This window comes from Apteryx mantelli, chromosome 8 (assembly GCF_036417845.1).
Source record: "Apteryx mantelli isolate bAptMan1 chromosome 8, bAptMan1.hap1, whole genome shotgun sequence".
In the NCBI taxonomy this organism is placed as follows: Eukaryota; Metazoa; Chordata; class Aves; order Apterygiformes; family Apterygidae; genus Apteryx; species Apteryx mantelli.
The window spans coordinates 8,346,228-8,369,264 of record NC_089985.1 but is presented as its reverse complement, the minus strand read 5'-3'; the positions used below and the strand labels follow the sequence as shown (position 1 = coordinate 8,369,264).

At 40.5% G+C, this 23,037-nt stretch overlaps 1 protein-coding gene across 1 annotated transcript in view; it reads left to right on the top strand.

The window, feature by feature from the left end:
* Nucleotides 1-23,037, top strand: part of HMCN1 (hemicentin 1) — a 187,794-nt gene that overhangs the window by 16,450 nt on the left and 148,307 nt on the right. Inside the window, exons 2-4 of the mRNA XM_067300619.1 lie at nucleotides 15,898-15,968; nucleotides 20,361-20,519; nucleotides 21,156-21,278. Coding sequence (XP_067156720.1) covers nucleotides 15,898-15,968; nucleotides 20,361-20,519; nucleotides 21,156-21,278 — 353 coding nt within the window. The remainder of the gene's footprint in view (nucleotides 1-15,897; nucleotides 15,969-20,360; nucleotides 20,520-21,155; nucleotides 21,279-23,037) is intronic.

Sequence of the window (23,037 nt, the reverse complement as noted above, 5' to 3'; positions counted from 1 at the left end):
ATTGTATCAAAATCAACAGAACACATGCAAAACCAATGTGAGGTGTTTTTCTGGATTTGGGCCTAAGGATTTGCTTCAGGCAACAAAGAATCTTTGGCAGAACTAGTGATTAAACCTGCATAAAACAGTCTTAATCATTGGTATTTTGTACTGCAGAAATCTGAATGAGAGCTTTATAGAAAGACTGAATCAATATTCATGTCTGTACCTGAACCTCTCCTGAGCTCCTGTCTTTGCCATGAATATACAGGTGGGCAGTTCATAAAAACAGATTGTTTCCTGATCCTCCACAACAGACTGTCTTTTAAAGAGAGTTAGTCATGCGCTTAAGGTCTTGGTTCTTTGCTGTTAGTGTTCAGGAAAGCTAGCCTGACTATTAACATGCATGGGAATTTCAGGTTGGTTTGTGAATGCCACTTATAAATAACTGCAGATTTTTGTTGTGTTTTTGAGCCTTCTTTTGAATGGAAGAACATACAACATAAAAGCTCTGAGTAGCTTCTGTAGGGCAGCGATTGGTTTGTATAGCTGCACTTCCTTCTTAGAAAGGACTGTGCTACCGCCCGGACAGCGACCGACTTCTAATGCAGTCGGTGATGGGAGCCTTGTGGTTGCCATTGGAAGGTTCTTGAGAGGATGCTCAAAAGCAGAAAGGGGGTCAGGAGAGGCTGCTTTCTAAGGAGAATGCTCTTTCAGCCAGAGAGGCTATTCCATTACCACGTGCAAAATGCCAGCTTAGCCAGGCAAGAAGAGCTGTCCCAAGGCCTGAGACTTGTATGGGGCAGTGAAGTCACACTGAAAGGAATTGAGTCAGAAGTTTATTTTTGTCAGATCTGAACTTCTTGTTCTGTTTAAAAGTGTTCTTGGTCAAGATATCCTCTTCTAGGACGGCACTTCCTTGCTTTTCTGCTGTGTTGTGCCTAGATGATGTAGCTAGCAAACCAGACCTCTCATCACTAGCAGGCCTTTTGTTGGAAGAATATATTTCAGTAAACAGGGGTGAATGGTTAGTTCAAGATTCAATGTTGAGGCACTGCGTGGCTCGACTCCTGAGTCTTCATGCCTATAAAGCACATCAGGCATGAGATTAATACTTGAAGATGTGCCAGAGAGACCTTGCAGCAGAACTAGGAGGACAGGATCCAGTTCCTAAGAGCGAGATTAATCTTAAGACTACCTTCAACTAGAAGAATATATTCTCTCTTAGAGGTGCATAACTAGTGGTCTTGCTCTTTAAAGGAAGAAGAGCGTCATACATTCAGTGGGACAGCTTGGGCCACTTATGTTATTAATTCATACAATCTGTTGAAAATTATTCCCCCTCCTTTTTTTTTTATTATAATGGTGTAGTGTGTTTGGATGAGTTTTATTTTTTAGCACTATTGGGGTCTTATCAAGCTCTCATTTAAAAAAGCATTCAATATTTTGTGCTAAGCCACTTGACTTTGCACTGAAGAAGCTGGGGAGCGCTCACTTGCCAAATCTGATGTGACAGTGGTAGCAAACTACTGGGGTGTACGTTGGCATAATAACATCTGGAATACTAAAGGAATGTATGTCTAAACCTAATGATATTAGAAGACTACATGTATTTTTGTGTCAGTCTGACCAAAGACAGAGATGAGAAACCCATGGAAAATATAAAATAAACACTGAAACCATGTTCCCACCCCATTCTGCTCTTTGTTAGTGCAAATAGAGTGGGAAACTTTGATAGTAAGGCAGTGGAAAATTCCATCCATCGGGAGCAGACTTCAGCTGATGTAGACCAGCCTGTGAGCCCCCTTTTGTCACTCACTCAGTGACAAAGGTCAGTGACAAAAATCTCAGACTGCAGTGAGGGCAGACTTTTGAATTTCATCAGTGGCACCTGAAGCTAATGCACTGGGCTGTCAGCTGCAGCAAGTAAGAAATTAGCACCCACCTTTCACTTCTGTTGACTCCAGCATGGAGTGGTTACCTCTTAAGTACCTACAGTATGAGTTGTCGGAGTGTATTTCAAAGCACCTGCGTGCATGTCCTGAGAGCGAGTTTTTTCAGGGGTGCACTGTGTCGGGAAGCAAATATGCTTTTGATTGACCTAGATGCACAGTACAAGTCAGGTCATAGCATTTGTTCTGGAGCTTGATGGCTTGAAGACCATAAATCCAAAGTCTCCAAAGGAAAAAAGCCTTGTGTTCTGTGTTGGTTAAGCAGGGCAAGCAGCTAGTTGAGAGCAATGATCATAGTAAATGCTGCAATTTTTTAAAATTTAGTAATTCCTTAAAAGTAACTTGGATAATTATTTACTGACTTATCGTTTTATTTCCATGTGAGAGTTGTACATTTTTGCAGTAGTCTGCTGAGTACTTTCTATTCTTGTTGGACTAGGCCAGCTAGAAGATCAAATTGGGAAACACAGGAATCAAGACAAGTGGGTTAGTCTAAGCTAATTTTGTGTGCTGTGCTTCAGCTGATGCTACCAGTCTAAACATAAATAGTGGAATTATTTTGAACAAATTATAAAAGGTGAGCAAACTGAAAGCAAAGTCTGCATAATGTATTCCTGCTAAACTGATTGAAGTAATCCTCATGCCTAGTGAAAAGACTATTTTGTTTAGGGTATAAAAGCTAATGTTCTCATCTTTTCCTCCTCCCTCCCTCCCCACCATCTGCTTTTTGAATTAGTATGGAGTGTGCTTGCATTCTTACAGTGGTAAAACTCGGTGGAATTTTATAATCCACAGATAATATTTAATTGAATAAAAATGTTTTCCTCTCTCCCACAGCTTCCTAAAAACTGTTGAGCTTTCAAACCTGCATTGAGAGCAAAAATATGATTTTTCTTTTTCTTCTTCCAAAGCCATGAAACAGCTTTCCTATAGCCATTAACCTCCTGTTCTGTTCAGGCATCCCACTGTGCGCTGGATATGTAATGTCATGTTCACTACGGTCAGTGCCAAGGCAGTGAGCCCATGCAAAGGGGCGACAGAAATCTGCATAGAACGTGATTCTGATCCTACCGGCGTTGCTAACAGCGCAGCCGATTACATTGAACTGCGAGGCGTGGATAAGCACAGGTAAATCTGGACGGATTAGTAGTTACCCAGGGCTTAGATAGTTAAGCTCTTATGAATCCTGCCATAATGAGCTGCCTAGAGTTACCGCTTGTGTAGAACAGTTGGCAAAAAAGGAAGCGTATTTGTAAGCAAGCCGCTAGTGAAAACGGAATAAATGCCACTTCTGGGACCCAGAGGTGGCATCTCGGTACTGCTCCAGGCCACGTGGCAGTGCCAGGCCCTGTAACCTAGATATATCAGTGCTGTTTTGGTGAGTTATGGGTTGCAGTCTTAAAATTAGTTTCTGGAGAGGCATTTCTGGTGGCTTATCCTGAGCAATAACAGACGCTGCAGGTTTGGCTGCCTCCTTGAGCTGGTAACTGCTCGCACAGAGAGCGAAGACGTTACAATGCAGTGCTGATCGCAGTTAGCAAAGGCTCTTGCTTTAGCTGGTCAGAGGGTGGAAAGGAGTAGGTGGTAAAGCTGGGAGTGTGACTTTTTTTTTTCTTCAGTGTAGTCCCAAACGTTCATAGTCTTTTCAGCTTTATCTGTACAATTTATAGGATCCTTCTGTTTGTATCTTTTCTGTGGAGACACTTCAGGTCAGTACAGCAGCATACATCTACTTCAAAAACTTCTTATGCCCAAAGAGATTTTATGCAGAGTTTGAGGGAATGAAGAAGAAAGTGACTGATGAAGTTACAGGGCTGTGACACTTGAGTGCGACTAGCTTATATTGAGATGGCTGAAGAGCTGCTGCCAGCAGTTCCCTGCGCAGTCTCCACCGCGAGTGTGGCCGAGCTCCTTGTGGTGAAGCCCCAGAATTGCTATGATACGCAGATAGAAATAAAAACTGAAATCGGTGCTTTCTGAAAGACTGTGACTCTCATTTCCAGGTTTGGTTCTCTCCTAGTCTTTTCTCATTAGATTTTTAAAATTATGTTGTTACATTTTAAGGTGTTTTGCTGTCTGCTTAAAATTTCAATTCTATATGCCGAATAAGTGTTGGCACAAATGATAGTTAGCCATGAAGTGGGGGATTGTTTGTGTCCTGTGGGACCTACAGGAGGTCAGTGAGTTTGCAGATTCCCCTTCCAAAGTGGTAAGTAAACAAGCCTGGCTTGCAGCCAGATCCTTGGCCATGCCTTCAGAGTGTGAGCCTTCGGTGCATCCGGATTTATTTAATGAATATTCTCAGAGATTCGTTACTTGACTACTCTGGGGACTGTTTTGGGATTCTTCTCCTTCCCCCAGGTTAAAAGGATGAAGTAAATGCAACGCTGTGGAGGTGGGAGGAGAAAGGTTTGCTGCTTCCTAGGCCGTTATTAAATGGCTTCCAACAGCTAAGCTTTCGGGGAATCCGCTGTGCGAGTCGGGAGCGCTGGCTCTGTGGCCGCGCAGCCTCGGTGCGGCCTGCCTCGCGGCCCCGCGCAGGTCTGTGCGCAGCGGCTCTTCCAGGGCGCGAGCGGGCAAGAAACAAGCCGCCCCGCGAGGAGGTGTGTTTGTGGGCTCACGTGAGCAGTTTGGTCACCAGTGGGCTCTTCTAGTGGCTGCGGAGGAGCTCGCAGCCCGGCCGTGGGAGATCTTTCCCTTTCTCCGGAGCTGCTGGGCAGCCCCTGGAGTTTCTCCGGCGGGGTGAGCCTGGAGAATTCTGCGGTAAGTTTACCCATCACAGCATGGCTTCGGCTGCTTAAAAATGGCTTTGTGGGTTGCCTTTCAGAAAATTGCGCAATTGCTAATGATACTGGCAAAAGGGAAGGGATGGGAGTCAGCTGTTACCAAGGTAAACAGTGCTCTAATAAAGGTTTAGATGATGTTTATCTGGCCTTCAAAAACTTACTGTATCTTCCTTTTTAAATTGACGTTTCAATCTAAAAAAAAAAAACAGCTTTAAAAAAATATATATATAAAGCTAAAATATTTCAATATTTACTTCTGTCTGGATTTTCTCTGCTTAATAATAATCTTAATAATAGGTTTTAAAAAGAAACAGAAAGTTGACTTTAATCTGGTACACCAGTAATAGATGTTATTTTAAGCTCTTTAAGGAGACTCTTTAACAGATGCTTCTTTATTTAAATTCGTTAATATTATTTGCCATAAAATTCCATGTTTTGCCACCTGCTTATGGATTAGTTTTGTGAAGTGGACATTCACTCATAATGATGTATGGGGATCTGAATTTACAGTTAAATGGAAACAGTTTGGTTTTTCTAGTGTTTTTTCTAATTGGTAATCCTTTAGCAATTAGTTTTGTAGTGTAAGAGTTAGAGGGGAACTTGGGCCTATTCTAATCGAAATCAATAAAAACTTTGTCACTGCCTTAAAAAGAAAGCAGATGCATTCCTGATAGAAAGAAAGAAAAATTTTGGTATGGAATAGACTCATAAGCGGACTACAAGGAGTTTTGCATTGAGCGTGACACAACTTCTTCCTAGCAGCTGGTCTCAGATTACTCTGGTCTTGTTGTGCTTGGAAACCTCCCTTTTTGAAGGATGTTATTTGGATACATCATAAAGCGTTTTATGGTATTGAAATGCTGGTGTTCATACACATATACGTGTGTGTGTGTATGCACACACATGCGCATACACACACGTATGTACACACACACACACACAAGATGTCATTTGTTAGAAGTTTGTTTTTATTCTCCTAGAATTTTCTGAGAGAAATCTTTTTTTTTTTCTTTGTGTCCTTTTAAGAGACAAGTGGCTTAGCATGAAAATTGTGAGGAAAATTCATTTAGTTGTTTTTTAATGATGCAAGTGTAGAGTTGTGCCTGTCCTTTCGGAAGTGTTCCCAATGCAAATAAAGATCAGGGTTTCTGAAATGGATAACCCGCATGGCTAAATCGGTGAGGAAGCTACTGCTCCACCGACATTTGGCATATCCTGCAAATCTTTGCACTCCGGAGGAGCCGGAGCCTGACGGTCCGTGCAGGGCTTGATCCAGGAGGTGCCCGGGCTGTCTGACGGGTGCGTTGTCAGGACGCCTTTCAGGCTGAGGTTGCAGTCCGCTAATCCACACCGACCTGTGCTTTCCCGTCTTTGGTGTGTCAGTGCAACTGGGTGACCAGCTGGTGGCCTCGGCAGGGCGCCGCTCCTCCCTTACGCTCATTAGGCAGGTTACTTCATGAATTTCCTTTCATGCTTTTCATTTGTTCGCTGTATTTTGACCTACAATCCAGCATCGATCAGTTGGTTAGCCCTGGTGGGTAGGCACGGGGCATCTTACAAGCTAGGTCTGGGGGTAGAGACTCGTTATTATCTTTTGTCTCCCTGGTCAGGGCTAATTGTACGAGTTCTGTGTGATTTGCTGATAAATTCTACTTTCTTATACTTTCATACTCTGAAAATTATTTAAATAACTTTTCAAGGACTGTGCCTGGCATGAATAAGTTTTAGGTTAGTTTTCTTATTTTTTCTGGTTTCTCTTGTCCTTTCATGGTGGAAATCCCCCTAAGACTTACCATGCTCTGTGTATGATTTTTGTGTTTTATCAGTTGTGTTGTTTTGCCTCTTCCCAGGCTGTTTAATTCTCTCTTGTCAAAAGGAACCCCAACATCCCTGTTTAAATATGATACACCACATTATATCTATGTTTTTTTAATGTTTTTACTATAGTATTTTTTACCCTATAAAAGCATTACAAGAGCAAAAGCCTGTTAAAGAAAGAACAGCGTAGGACTAATGATAACTTATTCTGGAAAATCCTTGTTTCTACAATCTCGTGACAGTTTTAAGCACCAGCTGAGTTTGTATGTTAGTGTTGTGGTCTCCATAATTCTTGTAGAATGGCTCCTTCAATAAAATATTTGCCTGGTTCTCCTGGCTTACAAATAGCTGGTTAGTAGTTACACTCCTTAAGTCCTGTTGCTGATCTGGCCTGTCACTACGTGTTACATAGTGCGAATGTAGAGCAATTACTATCATGACCGACTGAGTAGTACGGGCATGTCCTGCTCTCAGGATGCTCAAGTTGCTGTTGATAGCTTTATTTGTCTGCTTTTATGTAGATGTGGGTGTTGAGTTCATTACTTATTCCATACTCTTTATGAAAACAATGTGGCTATAGTTTCAGAACAAGCCAGTGACTTTTTCAGTTTTGATTATGCCTCATGATCACATTTAAAAGCTAACTTGGCTTGAGAAAGGTAGCCCTCTCCAAGGATCTTCCAAGTCTCTTTGAAGAAAGTAATCTGTGAATATGATCTTCCAAGCAGAAGTTTTTAATTGGACATTGTAGTTGAATTCATGTCTTCTGGAAAAATAAAAGAAGCTGTGACCTTTTCTTTTTCTTTTCTTTTCTTTGCCAGTCAGCCTATGGACCTGTACGGTACAGAGATGCATTTAGGGGACATGGTGGGAACCAGAGTTCAGTGAAGAAGGAGCCGTATGGGCGCTCTTGTGGTAACTTGCAGTGCCGAGAGGCTCCCGATGGCGGAGCTGTGCGATTCCCAGCCGGAGCAGGGGTGGCTGCTGCATGCCTGCTCTAGCAATGCAGCCAGCCCTTCGGGTGGTAGCTCCCCGTAAGTCTGTCGTAGGTGTTGCAGTAAATAGATTCATTTTGCAATGTAACACTAAGTATAAATTTTGAATTAAAAATTCAATTTTAAATACTGTTTGATTTGATTTGAAAATACTGAGGTTATTAATTACAAAACAGCACTGTAAAACTTGTAGTTACATTCCTTCCAGCCTTGTTCTTTAATGCAAGTTCTTTATCCAGCACTGTTACAAGTGTTGAAAGACTGCTGCCAAAATACACAGACCGAGAGATGAGACAGAAATAGACCTGGACTGAGCTGAAGTTCAGTCTGGAGAAAGAATTTAAAGAGCATTATGAACAGAATTTTACTCAGTTGAGATTGTTGTTAACAAGGGAAATAAACAAAAGCAGAAAGCAGCCTGATGACCCTTTCAGATGCTCGCTGCGAGTTGGGAGCACAGGCCGGTTGCAGTAAAGGACTGTTGTTGCTCCTACTCTGTACAGTAAGGAAGCAGTGGTTGCAGTTCTTATCAGTTGTTTATCCTTTACTGTAGACTGAAGGAAGCAAATTAGTCAGATGAAAGTTGCATGCTGTATAGAGTAAACAAATGCATTTCTTTTTCTTGTGTCTGTTGGTGCTTTTTCTCATTAGAGAAGAAACAACTTTTATACTCTTGGAAATACTAGACTGACAAGCCTAAAACCAAAATCCTTTATGCACCTAAGAGAATGCATAAGGGCAAGAGCAGCAGTTTGGTACGTACTTACTTCACTGGAATGGCTCAAGGCTTGCGTGTAGAGGACCACCTAGTTGAGAGAGACTTGCATAACCTCCATGGCTCTTTCAGTCCTTTGGCCTCTCTTAGGGAGTGTCAGCCGAGTTGCCAGCTGTAGCTGTGTTTTTTCATAATTTGGGCAGTCATCCATTGAGAGTTGGATAGAGACAGCTAAAGTCATTTCAGAAATGATGTCTGCTGGCCCCCTGGTGAGAACAGACCTCCAGGGCCATTCAAAGAACCAAGGGAAAGGAGGAGAAAGGTGGATTTCTTGCAAATGCCAGGATTCTCTATGTTCATTTGCTCCCATAAAAGAAAAAACTTGCCTCATGTCAGTCTTTTTACATTTGGGACATTTAATAGCCACTGGCATTACTTTGATTTCTTTTAACCACACAGAGTCTGGGTTCAGGGCCTCTTGGTCTTTTATTTGTGCACCAGCAATAGAGAAAATCTTCTTGCCTACCACTGGAACCAGAGTGGATGTTCTTTTAAGTGGGTTATTTTCTTGGAACAAAAATCAGCCTTAAAATCTATTTAATTTGGGCTTTTTTCCCCTCAGTTTCAACCTGAGGTAATAAATTTTCTATCTGTGATTCCGTAGTGAGTCTGATATAGTGTCATCCATACTAGGCTTGAGAAGCTATAAGACTCTTTTGTGCATCACCCAATTAAGAGAGAATTTGTAGGAAACTTAGATGTATTTCAGCAGGCCCTGTGTGGATGAGGCTGTTCTGCACATGTTGTGTTTTATTGCTATAGTTCTTAAGAAGGAAGAGTTAACAGTGTGCTAGATGTTACTGTCTGTGCTAGACAAATTAGCACCCATTTTTTATTATTTGTTACTGCATGTGGTTAATAAATTTTAGAAAACTCTGCACTGCAGGTCCATAAGCTGAATTTGGGGCTGGCTGAAGTAGACAGAGGATAATACTAGATTTTTACCACTGGAGGTCTCCAAGCTAGCTTTTCTTTTGCAAGAATTGTAAACATACATATGCTTTTTCTTTTTTTCTCTTTGTCTTTTTAAAGTCATAATTTTTATTTTCCTTCAAAAAGAGTTAACAAGGCTCTTAGATGTTGTAATAATGAAAAATAGTAATACAAACATGCCATTTTTTAAGGCACATTGTTTGTAAAACCTCTCTTAGATCTTTACGGTCCGAGTGTCTGTACATTTGGCCGCTGCCCTGAGATGAAGGTGAAGAACCGGACGTACAAGGGTGAGGACCATTGCCATGAAGCAGGACTAGGCTCAAGCTTCAGTAGTGCTTCCATAGTGCTACGTTAGGCTGCAGGAGAGCGATCAGCAGTTTGCAAGGCCTATCTACCTGTTTGTTTATTTGAATAGCCAACGAGAGAAAAGGCTCTGTGGGCAGCCTGACTCCTTCAAGTCGGTCTCACAGTAGTAGTCGTCTTAAGTTTGCATATTAAAGGTAATAGTCATAAGTCATGAGGCAGATGCAGTTAAGAAAACACTTGTGAGGTTGCTGCCTTTGTTTGGCTTTTTTTCTCTCTGGTTAAGAATCTGGTAAAAGTTGCTCACTGTAGCTCTTGGGCTTTTAAAAAATTATTATAATTAAACCCGTGTTAGAGTCTGAAAGCCAAAAGCAACTGAGTCATGAGGGAATATCATGTAGGAAGAAACTTTAAATAGCTTATTACATGTTTCTGGTACTAAGCATCTAGGCTTGCTCCAGTGCTCATCGCATTTATAGGGAGGGTCTTTCCAGTGGGGTTTGCATTAGCCTTGGGGGACTCGCGTTGATTATAGGCAGCATCTCCAGCTGCTTGTGCTTCTGTGAAAATCCAGCTAGGTGCTTATCACGGGAGGTTTGTTTGTGCTTTTAAAGTGCAGATTGCTTCCTGTGAAATGAAGGGATCAGCACAGCTCCTCCCGTTGCCTTTTATGCGAGGTGGGGATGTCTAACTCCAGAGAACGGAGTTGAAGGCTATTACAGTTTTGGGGGGTTTTTTGTTTGTTTTTTCCTAGATGATGGTTAGTAATAATTCTCTAGTAGTTTATACTTTCAGAGTCAGCTGCCTGGATTTTGTAATCTGCTATAGAGCTTTGTAATCAGTTAAAAATGAGGAGCAGCGTTTTTTTAATCACACTAATGTTTAAAACAATGTTTCTTCTGATTCTGTGTAATAAGGATGTTTATGCCAGCTGTCTGAGGAATAAAAATGTTCACTATAATTTGAGAGTTTGCAATTAAACATATTTTTCTCTTATTTAGTCACACCTGTGATGCCATACTATGGTGTTGGAGAAGACAAGAAATACCACAGTGAAGCATTTCTAATGGCAGCTCATGAGTGGTCTGTAGTTGGGTGAAGTCCTGATGCGTAGGACCCAATTTGCTGTTAGGAAATTAAAGGTTCTTGCTTATGTGCCCCTAGGACAGACAGCTGGCTGAAAGCTGTTTAAGAGAAACTCTATCATTATTTTCTTAATCCCTGGCAGGTAGCTACTTCTAAAGGCCTTCAGAAGAGGTGTAGGCAGAGTCTCACAATGAGCTGGATACAGAGAGGGAAGTTTGAGAAAGAACACTGTTTTCTTTAATCAGGTGGAGGTCAGTGTTCGGCACTGCTGGGAAGCAGCCCTCGAAGAGTAGTTGCAAACCGGTTTCTTCCAGCAGCAGTCCTGATAAGGCATCTCGGCTATCACAGCTAATCATTCCCACTCCTTTATCACTTCTCTACTTGAGGCGGTACAATTGCTTGAGACGGTGTGCCGGAAACCCGACTGGGAGACAGATCTGCTAGAAAAATATACCATAAGAAAGTAAATATTTATTTGTGTTTGTTTAATCTGTATTACTCTTTTGATCTCAAAAATGGTCAAATTACCCATAGCTGAGAAATGGCATTCAGATGGAAAGGCAAGATGGGAACTGCTTAGACTGGTGTTCCTCAGGAGAGGAATGTATGTAACCTTGCCCTGTAAGCAGTTTCCCCCCCCCCCCCCACCACCATTTTTCCTGATACCTGGTTCACTGAAGCACTGTGCGCTCATTATCCTGCTGTGAAATCTTACTCTAGAGCTTTTGAAAAGGGCAGAGAGGCTGTGGGGGTGGGAATGAAAGAGTAAGTGAGAACCTGCCTGAACCTCAGAGGTGCTGGATGCCCAAGTCATGTGGCTAGTGATTTATAAGGAATTTCTTTCCTGCCATTGCTCTTGATATCTTCTGTTTATATGTCAGCCCTTTCCAGAACTGACTTTCATTGGTGTGGTTGTTGAATTTTCAGCTATGGGGTAGGAAATAAAGTGAGGGGCTAGGATTTTTCCAATGTACAGAGGTAAGTCTTGACCCATGTTAGAACCGTATGCCGGGATACTTTCACTGGGTTTCCTAATTTCCCTTTGTGTCTTCTGAAATCTTTCCTCCTTCTTCCCCTTTGTCAGACAGGTATCGCTTTCTTTGTGATCACAATACTTAAGATTCTCCCAATATTGTGTGAAAGTAAGACGCTTATTGGACATTCTGGAGATACAAATAACTCATGTGCATAGTCTGACATGGAAATTCTTGCTCATACTATTTCACTTGAATCACGGTGCTTAATGTACAGTGGCCAGTGGAGGCAGTGCTTGCTTTGTAAATGTGGCTTTGTGATGAACATGTAGCAATTCTATGTATACTGCGGCTCTGAAAGTATTTTTTTCATGAGGATATCAAAGTTTTCATGATGTATACTTTTTTTTTTTCCCAAGGAATGCACGTAAAATGTGCACATTTTACTAAGTGCAAATGCTTGTTTCGCAGGATGTCTGCAATCTCATGTTGAACTTGTCAATCCACTGTATAAATGAAAAAGGATGTGGGAGATAATTGCCACTCATGTTGTTTTTAAAGAACCGTCTGATCTTCAGGTGTTCTTCATATTATAAGCTGGTGGAAACCATACATTTCTTGAGCTACATACTACATAATGAAGAAATAGCCAAATATACTTTAATATGCATAGTTTTAGAGCATAAAGGGCTATATTTTTACTCCATTGCAAAAGTGTAACTCTGGCAAAATCTGGATTACTCTGACTTTATACCAGTAAATCAGTAGAATTTGGATGACATTGTTCTGTGTAGTGAAAACAGAAATGTAGCAAAAAGCAATCATAATTAAATCAACTGTTGTTTAATATCATTTTTTCTAACTGTTGTGATTTTTTTCAGTTGTAGTGTCCTAGTTCTGAAGTTTATTTGGTCTTCTGAAGGCAGTATTTTTATCTTGGGTACTGTTTTGCATCAGGGAAATGTCCTTGCTCCAAATTAGAAGAAGGAATTCTGTGGGTAAAAGAACTCTTCAGGACTTAACATCTCTGCTGAAATTCCTTAGGCTACCAAGTTTCAAAGCTTCCCCCCCCCCCCCCCCAAATAAACAAATTCAGTGTTCTGAGTTGACCGTAGGTAAATGGCTTCCATATTCCTTTGCTAGTTTCTCCTAAAACATCCAGCTCTCCAAAACAGATATTTTGTGCAGATGTCTTACGTGGTCAGGATTAAGAGCGTGCCAAACTTGCGAACGCCCTCAGCAGTAATTAGGACTTACTGTGTGTGTTATTGGGTAACCCGTGGCTTTCCCGGTGTGCTTGCTGCTCAGTTTGTATATAAACTTGCAGCCGTTGGAGATGCGGCAGAAAGACCCAGGAAAACATCAGAGCCTTGAAGGGACGGTTTGTCAATTTATTAGGAGCTTTTGTGTTTGTTTATGAAGGAGAAGGTTTTTATCCAACTTGCCCCAGAAGGGAAGTATCAGCATTCTTCATCCCTGTCGGATGAATTGGTGTACTCATCTTGATGTTGTCGTATTTGCTCAGTTGCTTAGGTACAAGTTCAAACACCATATTGGTTATGTTGAGTTTTGTGGTTTTACAGTTTAGGAAGTCTGGGCTTTGCTCAATAACGTGCAACCATTCCTTGGGAATATGTTTCCTTTTATACATAATCAGTTTTATGTGTATGTGCAATATTAAGTCTTGAATCACCACAGTTAGTTTGGAAGAATCAACATTTATGTTGTACTTTAAAGACACAGGAATTTAGTACAGCCTAATAAAGACAAGCTGTCTTACTGTTTCTGTGTAAGGTTCTTTTACTTTTTGGACAATCAGTTCTAAAGGACTGGGGAGAGGAGTTTTGGGGTAATGACCAATGGGGAAAACTTCCAAAACAAACCATGTCCCAAATATTCCAATATCGGTGCCAAAAATGGGCTAGTATTTCAGCATAAGAATTTATGTATTATGTTGGAATATTTCATGTGTCAGTCTTTGCCTGAAGAACTAGTAAAGTAAAAAACAGAAGACTTTTTTTTTTTTCCTTCGCTGTACTTGGCCTGTTTGCAGAATCAAGTTTCTCAGTGAATATTCTGTATTTTGAATTGTTTAATCATGCTTGATCTGAGGAACGTGTGACTTGTGTGTTTGATTTATGCATGCAGCTCCTGAGACTTCGGGCAATTCTGGATGTGGGTAAATACGCAATTAGATCTAAGAGTTGATCATCTATATGTGTACTGTTATAAATGCACAAAATGAAGCAGTCTTGCATGGGTTGCTCTTTGAGTGGAGCATAATGAGAGTAAAAGAAAATGAACTTGGTGAAGACTACTTCAGTCCTTTGGCAAGCAGGTCGCGTGAGCTGAATGGTGGCACGGTAGCACATGAAAGACAGCCGATGCTGGGTTTTGGTACAAGTTAGCGGGCGCTCAGATGGTGAGTCAGTCGCATCACCATGTACACCTAGAGTGCTGGTGCCGTGGCTTGGATGGGAAGAACAGCGAATAACCATACAACTGTGAAAGGATCAGGTCGCACAGGCGGCAGAAATCACTCCAGTCCAGAACTGATTCAGGTGGTCTGCACTTTATAGGGCTCCCGTGAAGTTTTCAGCTCTCTCCTGACTATAGGTGGCTTTGCACTTGATGCCGAATAGCCGTATTCCCTTTCTAACCACACATTCACAAGCTCCCTTTCCAGCTTGCGAATTTAGGTGCCATTTCAAAGACTGTGTTCTCTACTGAGCCCTCAGCAGAGGGCGGCCGGAGCCTTAGCGTGATCCTGCTGCGGGCGCTGCTGCAGTGCGCCCTTGCTGCCTGCAGAGAAACGGAGACCTTGCATCCGACGCAAAGGGCTTATGTTGTTTTAACTTAGCTGGAGCAATATTGCTTCTTCGATTTTTATTTTATAGGGAAAGAAAGCCTTTCCAAAGGATTTACTGCTTTAGAATTGAAGAGTTTAATCCCTGGACTGACAGGGAATAATGGAGCTAGTGGTTTTACTGGATATATAAAAACCTGCATTACATGCGTTAGAGCAATGGTTGGCAGGGGATAGATTTTTAAGCAAAACAGTTTGGAGATAGCTTCATTACAGGCGTATGCTCTAAAGAAGACTCCAAGGAGGATGGTACTGGCTGGAGCAATAGGAGAGGGAGAATGGCAGGATGAAGTATGTGGCAGAACGGTGAATTCTTCTAATGACTCCTCTGATGACAGTGGAACATTTTAAACAGTTTAGTAGATGATGTTTACAGATAAATGTCTCAAATCAAAGCCATACAAAAAACCTTAAGACAGTTTAAAATTATGGGAAAGAAGTTGTATGATCTCTTGGGTGACTTTTAAACAAATTAAAACCTACGCTCAGTCAGATATTTATAAATACAGCCCCCAGGCAAACTTGTGTGATTGTAGTAGACTTTAGTCATGGCTGTTGTTGAAACTCCTGTGAAGTAAAACTTTGGACTGCTTAAAAAAGAAAAATGTCTAGATTACATGGATGATAAGTACGTATTAACTTTTATAGAGCTTGGAAAGTAGATGTGGTCTGCTGAGGCAGCACTTCCGTGTAAGCTATAGCTGAACTAAGTTGGCACCGCTATGGTTTCATGCTTTGCTTTCACCCTGACGGCATAATTGTAATCCATCTTGTATGCTGGTACTCACCTGACTTCTTTAGGAGGTGGTTTGGGGCATTAAGCTAGCAGAAATCTAGTCACTTATTTTTTCCTTTGCTTGATGACTTTTCTTTTGGCTTAGCACCTTAAAGCAGCTTGTTGAGCTAGATGAATCCCATTACTGGCACAAGGACAGTGGAGGAATACGTGTCCAGGACAGGGAAAGAATGAACTGCGCAAGTGCCAAGTTAGATTAAGGTAAACTGTCAAGAAACTGCAGCCTTAGGAAAGCAGCTAGTTAGAACCGTATTTGAAGCTAATTGCGAAGCCGGTTGTTAAAGGGGCAGAGGGAGGCCGCGTGGCGCCGCTAGCGCGGTTCTGAAACTGCCGCTGCCCGCGGACCCCGGCCCACTGCCCCATCAGCTTGGATTTGACAATACCCTGTCGGCTCTCGGTATACCAAGACATGGCAGACACTGCGATTAAAATTAATTGCACTTGAGTTCTTTCTGGCAATTGCTGTTAGAGAAGCTAAGCTCTTTACTCTTAAATACTCTTTCTAGTCTCTCTCTTTTTTTTTAATTGCCAGGTCTTACAAATCTGAAACCATTAACTTCATTTGGAATTGTCTTTTGATAGCCATGTGTTTTCTTCTTACTACATATTTTGCAATCTTTTTTCATCCCAGAAATTGGTCCAGTGACGATAACCACAGATCCCAAGAAATTTCAATATGAGCTCAGGGAACTTTATGTTCAGGTGAGTAACTCATTTTTCTCTATGTACTTCTAGCAACAAGCCCTGTTCCTCCCTCTCATCTTTCCTTTCTTGTTGATGTTTATACTACAGTGCATCATCAGGATGTAGGCAGTCTTTCTCTGTTGTTCTTGTCTGCACAAACTGTTCATCTTCCTGTTCTCTGGTCGTCTTAATTTATATTTTACATCATTGTATGATGATTCAATTTATTGATCTTATTGAATAACACAAAAAGACTAGCTAGTAATGGTAAGATTTATTTTGCATTTTAGTTAGTCCTGTCACTTGTTCACAGGCCTTTTTAGGAACTGTTTTACTGTGTTTTGGATCCTTTTTCCCCATGAAAAGCCTTCATCAGCTCTACAAACTAACTAATTCAGGTGCAAAAGAACTGTAAGACCCATGAAAGTACAACTTGGTTACTTCCTTGCTGCCATGCATTACCTAGCAGCTATTGATTCAAAAACATCAGGTTTACCAGGTATTGATTCAAAACCACCATCTTATCCAGACCCTGTGAATTGCCTCTGTAGCTGTGCTTAGGGGACAGGTGACTGCTCTGGAACTAGCAAGAGGCCTGACCCTGCTCACGCACCAGTACGCCGCCCTTGGTAGAGTTTCCCTTGGCGAGAATGAACTGTAAATGAGATCTGGATCCGATGCTGGAAGGAAAGAGAAGTATTGGAATGGAGTTGCTGTCATCCAAAGGAAATATGATGCCATTTCTCAGCAAAGCAATGAGAAGAATCTCATGAACAGCGGACGCACAGCTGTGGGTGGTCGGTCTTGTCTTCGTTAATCAAGCAAAATGCTTCTGACCTGCAGAGAGCCTTGCTTGAGTTGGTAGTGCCGGACAGACTCCCCTGTTGAAAAGGACAGATCTTTTAGAAACTGGTATATGGTGAAATCCCTTTAATAAAAGGTTGTTTGGAAGCTGCCAGTGCTAGTCTGAGTAGAGCAATGAGTAGCTGAAAATTTGGCAGAAAGACTGAAGTTCAGAGAAAACAATAGTATTTTCTCAAGGAGGCAGAAAGTGCCAGTCATTATGTGCTTTTTCTTTTTCTTTTTTCTTTCTTTTTTTTTTTTGTAGGGAATTAAAAGTCCTCCTAGTCTTGATTTTATTTATTTATTTTTTAAATAGCTATAATAGAGCATAGTAGCAAATATTTCGAAAAGGTATATAAATCAGATGAAGCTTTTGGAAATTTAAAACTTCACTTGCCATCAAGTTATTTAAAAGTTACTGTGTCTAATGAATTTTAGTATTTAAAAAAAAAAACAACTTATCAATTACATACTTTGTAATTACTTTCAAGATACGATCATTCAGCTAAGTTAAGACATTCATTGACCTACATTTGTTCATTATGTTGGTGAAAGGCCAAAGTATAGATTTAAAAAAAAAAAAAAAAATCAAGAACAGGACAGATAGGACAATCTTGCAGTAGTTCTCCCAGAAAACTCAAACATTTCCTACATGTCTTTTATTAGGATTTTGCCTAGAAAGGCTGTTTGAAATATGCAGGAATGAATGCTGGGGAGTTGGGGGAAATGTTGAGCTAGATTAATCTTGCGAAAAGTTATAGAACAAGTATTCTCATTAATCAACAAAGCTAAAATTAATGTCAGTGATAAACTATTTTAAGGAGTCTGTGGTGTATATATAAAACCTGTTAGATGGAAATGAGCTATCAAGGAGTACTGCGGAATTTGTCCTCACTGAGGACTGCAGGGAGGGAACTGCACTTTATAGCCTTCTTGCTAAAGTTCTGCAGTATCACTGTTCGTAAGAGATTGCAAAGCCTGTTACTGAATCTTTCTAATTTAACAGAGAGAGAAAAAAATTCTTAGGGTCTTTGATACAGTGAGATAAAGACTATATGAACAGAGTTTAGAGGTCTTCTGTGCACGGACCTGACTTAAATGACCTTACAAGCTAAAGAAAGTATGTATAGGTTCATCGCTGTGTCATTGCTGAGCCCTAACAGTGCATTGCTGTTTGACATCAGGTAAAAACCAGTCTCTTTGCATCTCCTTGAAGAAACTAGGCCCTATCCCTTTTACAGTCAGAGTGATAAAGAAAGAGTCCCTTTGACGCCTTATAAATTGATCCAATTTTCCCTATGTTTTATCTGTAATTTACTGGGAATCATTCTTATGGACAGTGTTATGCTAACTTATACTTGGGCGGCAGTGGCTTCTTGGTGTCTTTTGTAGTGTAAACCAGATTTTGTGTATTCTAATATTAAATAATTTTCACACTAGGGGATTATTTGCATAAGAAATACACTTAAATCTTGTCTCTATTTAAAAATATTAACTATATTCACATGGTTTGAGTGCTGAATGATCCCACAGTATAGATGTTGATATACTTGCATAATTAGTTATGAAAAGGCCTTACTTGAATAGTTCTGAGAGGAAAAGTGGCAACTTATTTAATGATGATAGTTGTCTTTAGTAGCGTCATTTGTAACACTTTTTTGAATTAGTTGTTAAATTAAGTGGATATGGTGCCATTTAAATAAATATATTGGTACTAAATTTAGACCTAAGAAATCTGGTTTTTGAATCTGTCCAAACAGAATGGAAAAGTAAACTTTTTGAGCTTTACTCACCCCTGTTTTTCCTGAAAATTTCACAAGGTAATTATAACGAAATTTAATTGGAACTTGGAGAAAAAGGCAGGAAACATTTAAAGGAGCATTTTCATATGTATGTATAAAATGATACATTTTTGTTTGTTATTGTACCTAGCTGCCTTTTGAGAAAACAACCCTTCTACATTATGAGGAAAAAAAAGTTCACGCTTGTTCTCAGACCGACTGTTTAGCTCAGCAGCATTTTTCCTGTTATACGTAAAAAATAGATGTTGCCTTATAGAACACTTAGACTATTTCATGAAATAATAGTCTGGTAGACTTAAAGTGGGACTAGGGAGTTTTCTCTGCTAAGAAGGTGACGGCAGACATTAGCTGTTGTCTTAACTTTGTGTACAATTAAAGCTTTGAATAGAAGAGTCTTTTGCTGAAGATGACATTCACTTTGCAATAGCGGAAAAAAAATAACTTGGATATACTGATCTGTCCCATAGGATATATAAGTATTGCCAGGATGAAGTTCTGACATGTGAATCAAAAGCCATTTGGGGGGAATTTGGGGGAATTATCTCTTGAGCTTCAGGCAGTCTGGAAACTACCACTTGCTTTTCCCATAAAAGTAAGACCACATTTAGAAAGGACTGACTTCTGAAAAGAAAAATGGCAAAATACCTATTCTTTAACATAGACGAGAAGATTATTGAAAGATTTTTGCTTTGAAATTAGATTAAAGTTACTGATAGATTAAAGATTGTTATTGACATTAACACTTCTTTGGGGACAGCTGCTCCCCTTAGGGACTGGGGGAGGCAGGGTTTTTCCTGGTGTGGGTCTCTGTGAGAACGTTTAACCTCAGTGTAGTTTCTGATTGCATGTGAAGAATTAAAAATTGATGCAATAACTACATTACCCTTTTTTTCTTCTTCCTTCCCAGCCTGTGGGGATTTGTATATCAGTATGTATGAAGGCATGCTGATCATAGAAATAATTTTTAATCTTGACTGTGCAGAGATTTGTTAGCGTTTGCAGGGGAGGGAGGTTACTGTTCGTGTTCAGTTCTTTGCAAAGTCCTATCTTCTACATGCCAAATTAATATTCATGCAAGAAGAAAGTGAACTTTTATTTAAACAGTATTTTCCTTTTTAATTGAGGAAGAAAAACTGACCCTTTCATATAAAGTTAAATAAAGTCATACTTGGAAGCATTTTGATTAAATAGCCTGAAAAATGGCCAGCCGAGCAGCTGTCTGCTGAGCAACGCAGCTCACTGAGAACACATCACCTGCGACCCCTCTGCTGAGCTCCCTACCCTGGCCGACCCTGTGGGACGGCTAGTTCAAGCTCTTGCTGCTGCGATATTTAAATGTCCTCCCTGAGAAGAGCTGAGATCATTTCCCGTCTGCGCCTGTGACCGTGACCTCCTGTGACTGCTGCGTACTGCCGGAGCAATTAAATCCTTAGGCAGTAAGGGAGGGTGTGAGTGGAGGAAATGGAGCTGTCACGGGCGCCAGAGTGAAATGATGCATCGTGCTCCCAGAAGAGAGAAGAGTGACCAGGACACCGACCATGTTTAGGGCTAACTGCAACTCCCTCCTTTGACTTTGTTTTCTCTGAGGAATTGTTGCAAGTTCATGACAGCACTCTACGGAAACCATACAATGCTTTGGAAAAACAAAATGAATAATTGATTAGAAGCTGAAAAAGTATCTGTCTTGAAAAAAGAAAATAATATAGCTGATATGTATGTTTTTTCTGTAGAAAAATGTTTTGTTTTTTTTTTTAATTGTGAACAGGGTGGCGGTGACTGTCCAGAGATGAGCATTGGGGCAATTAAGATCGCTCTAGAAATCTCTCTTCCTGGTTCTTTCATCTATGTATTTACTGATGCACGATCCAAAGATTATAGACTTACCCATGAAGTACTTCAGCTCATTCAACAGAAGCAATCGCAGGTACAGCGGAGATTTACATTCTAAATTATTTTCTGTCTTTGATGCACTGTGTTCTCAATATTGAAGGATAAAACTCTTCTCTGTGAGACTCCACGAAATCTCTCTATAGAGAAGGGATCGTGATACTGCCATTCTAGCAACTATCTTTGATTTTCTTGAAATAGAAAATTACCTGATCTCATCAATAAAAACTCAAATGAAGGGAACCTTTTCTGATGTTGTGAATTAAATAGTGGGAGTGAACCCTTCTGCCAGTATAGGTATTCTTGGTCAGCTTACTAGTCATGTGGACATTTAAAAATTGTTCTGAAATAAGAATTATTCTGTGAAATGGAAGTACTGATAGAAGAGTATCACTGGAAGAATCACTGTGAAGACTAGAATCACTATGACGTGCTTCTTGTGTTTCCCTTCTTCATTGCTTTTTCCATCAGTAATGAATGCAATATATGTGTCCTTCATGCAAAGTAGTATGAACCCATGCAAAGTAACAGGAATCCATGCCAAGTGATACAATTCTTCTTTGTCGTTCCTTACTGCCATCTTTGCAATGTTCTCCTGCTAAAGTTTACACCATGTGTCAACTGACTTAATCTTTCTTGCTTTTGTGTATATATATATTTTTTTGAACTACAGGTAGTATTTGTGCTAACTGGAGACTGTGATGACAGGGAACATATTGGTTACAAGGTCTATGAAGAAATTGCCTCAACAAGCTCTGGTCAAGTTTTTCACTTGGACAAAAAGCAAGTTAATGAGGTAAATTCTCTTGAATTCTGCTGTATTCAGAGAGGACAGGTGCCTTGTCTAAACAGGACTTCACCAGCTTCCCTCCGCCTGGGTGAGAAGGCTTTCGGGAGTGGGGCCTTTCAGATAAGGAGCAGTCCTGTGGCTCTACTACTCTGACTGAGAGTGTGCAGTACCAGCTTTAAATGAGCATTTTGCAAACAACTGCTAATAGGTCAGGACAGAAATGTTCCTCACGCAAATTAAAATATGGACAGATAGCTGTAGGCTAGCATGTTTCCATAGTTATCACAGTTGCTTTGTGATTGAGGTTATTGCTTCAATAGTTTTGACAGCTCTGCTGACGAATGGTAGTTAAGCGCGTCATGGTGATCTGCTTGCTTGTGATGGTTGATCCACAGCCTTGAATGAATATTTTTTTGAAAATTCCAGTGATTCTTAGACAGAAATGAAATTTCAATAGTGCGTGAGAAATTACTTTGGAGAGAGGTGAAATCACATGTTAGTTTTTTGGGGAGCTGGAATTGTTTATAAATGTTGTAAATCTTTTCCTTTGGCTTCCTGGTATAGACAATAGCTGGATGAGGTTTTTGATTAAAAAAAAAAAATCACTTCACTTTCTTCCTTTTCTTTCTTTCCTTCCCAGAATTTGGACAATGACAAATATTGGAGATACATTGCAGCTTTCTGTTGTTGTTGCCTAGAAAGATTGAAGGCCTTATTATTACTTTATGTAACAAGGTTTTGGCAGTGGTGAGAAAGCGATCAATAAACAGAACTTCCCAGAGGATTTATCCTCTCAGAATTAGGTGTAAGGCTGGATGACAGAGAAATTAGCTGTTGGGACTGTGCAGTTTCTGACCTGAATTTTGTAATTATTTTATGTGAAACTTAGTGTTCCCATTTTGATTAAATATTTTATTACATTTCCGCATTAAAAAAAAAAAAAAACAAAAAAACCAAGCACAAGTTGCATAAGCAAGTAACTGAAGCCATATACACCACAGACAATCCTGGAAAGGAGAATATGGCATTTTAGATTTCCTTTCAGTGTAGTAAGCAGCAACAATCTTGCACCAGCCTCAGAAGACTAGCTGTAATAAATAGTTTTCAGACAAGTTCATTGCAAAACTTCAATGGGAAATGCTCTTTGTCAGAAGTGAAGTTTTAGGATTTTTTTTTTCCTGGTTTTGGAAGGCAAATGTGAGCAGAGAAAACAACTTGTAAGCGCTAAGCAACGCCATACTCTTAAGTAGAGCTGACATGCACTATTCTATCAGCAGCCTGTCTCTGCTTTCTGAACTCCTTAACGCTTTTTTGGTTCTAGGAATACCAGCTTCTGCTTGAATGGTTAGTTTGTCTTTGAACTCCGAGTAGGGTTTTAGGTGGGGAGTTTCAGTAGCAACTTCTTCCTCCTTCCCACTCCATCTCAACATTTGCTTGAGCAAATAACAGGCGGGCTCCTCATCCGGGGGCGAGACAGCCCGGGGTCTGCCTAAGAGCAAAGGCTGATACCAACGAGTGATGGTATCAGTAGGTGCTATTCTTGCACGGTTTCGGGGGGACAAGGAGGGAGGGGATGGGAAGGACGCAGGGCTTTATATAATCGCAGCTCTGTCAGTGGTCCTATGCCGTGAGCGATCCCATAGGCAGAACTCTAAATCGCTTTCGGAAGCCATCCACAATAACTGCTGGGCGAGTTGCAATTAAAGAATGTAAAAGGCTTTGAAGTAACTTTAATAAACATTGACCTTACATAAAACTAATCCTG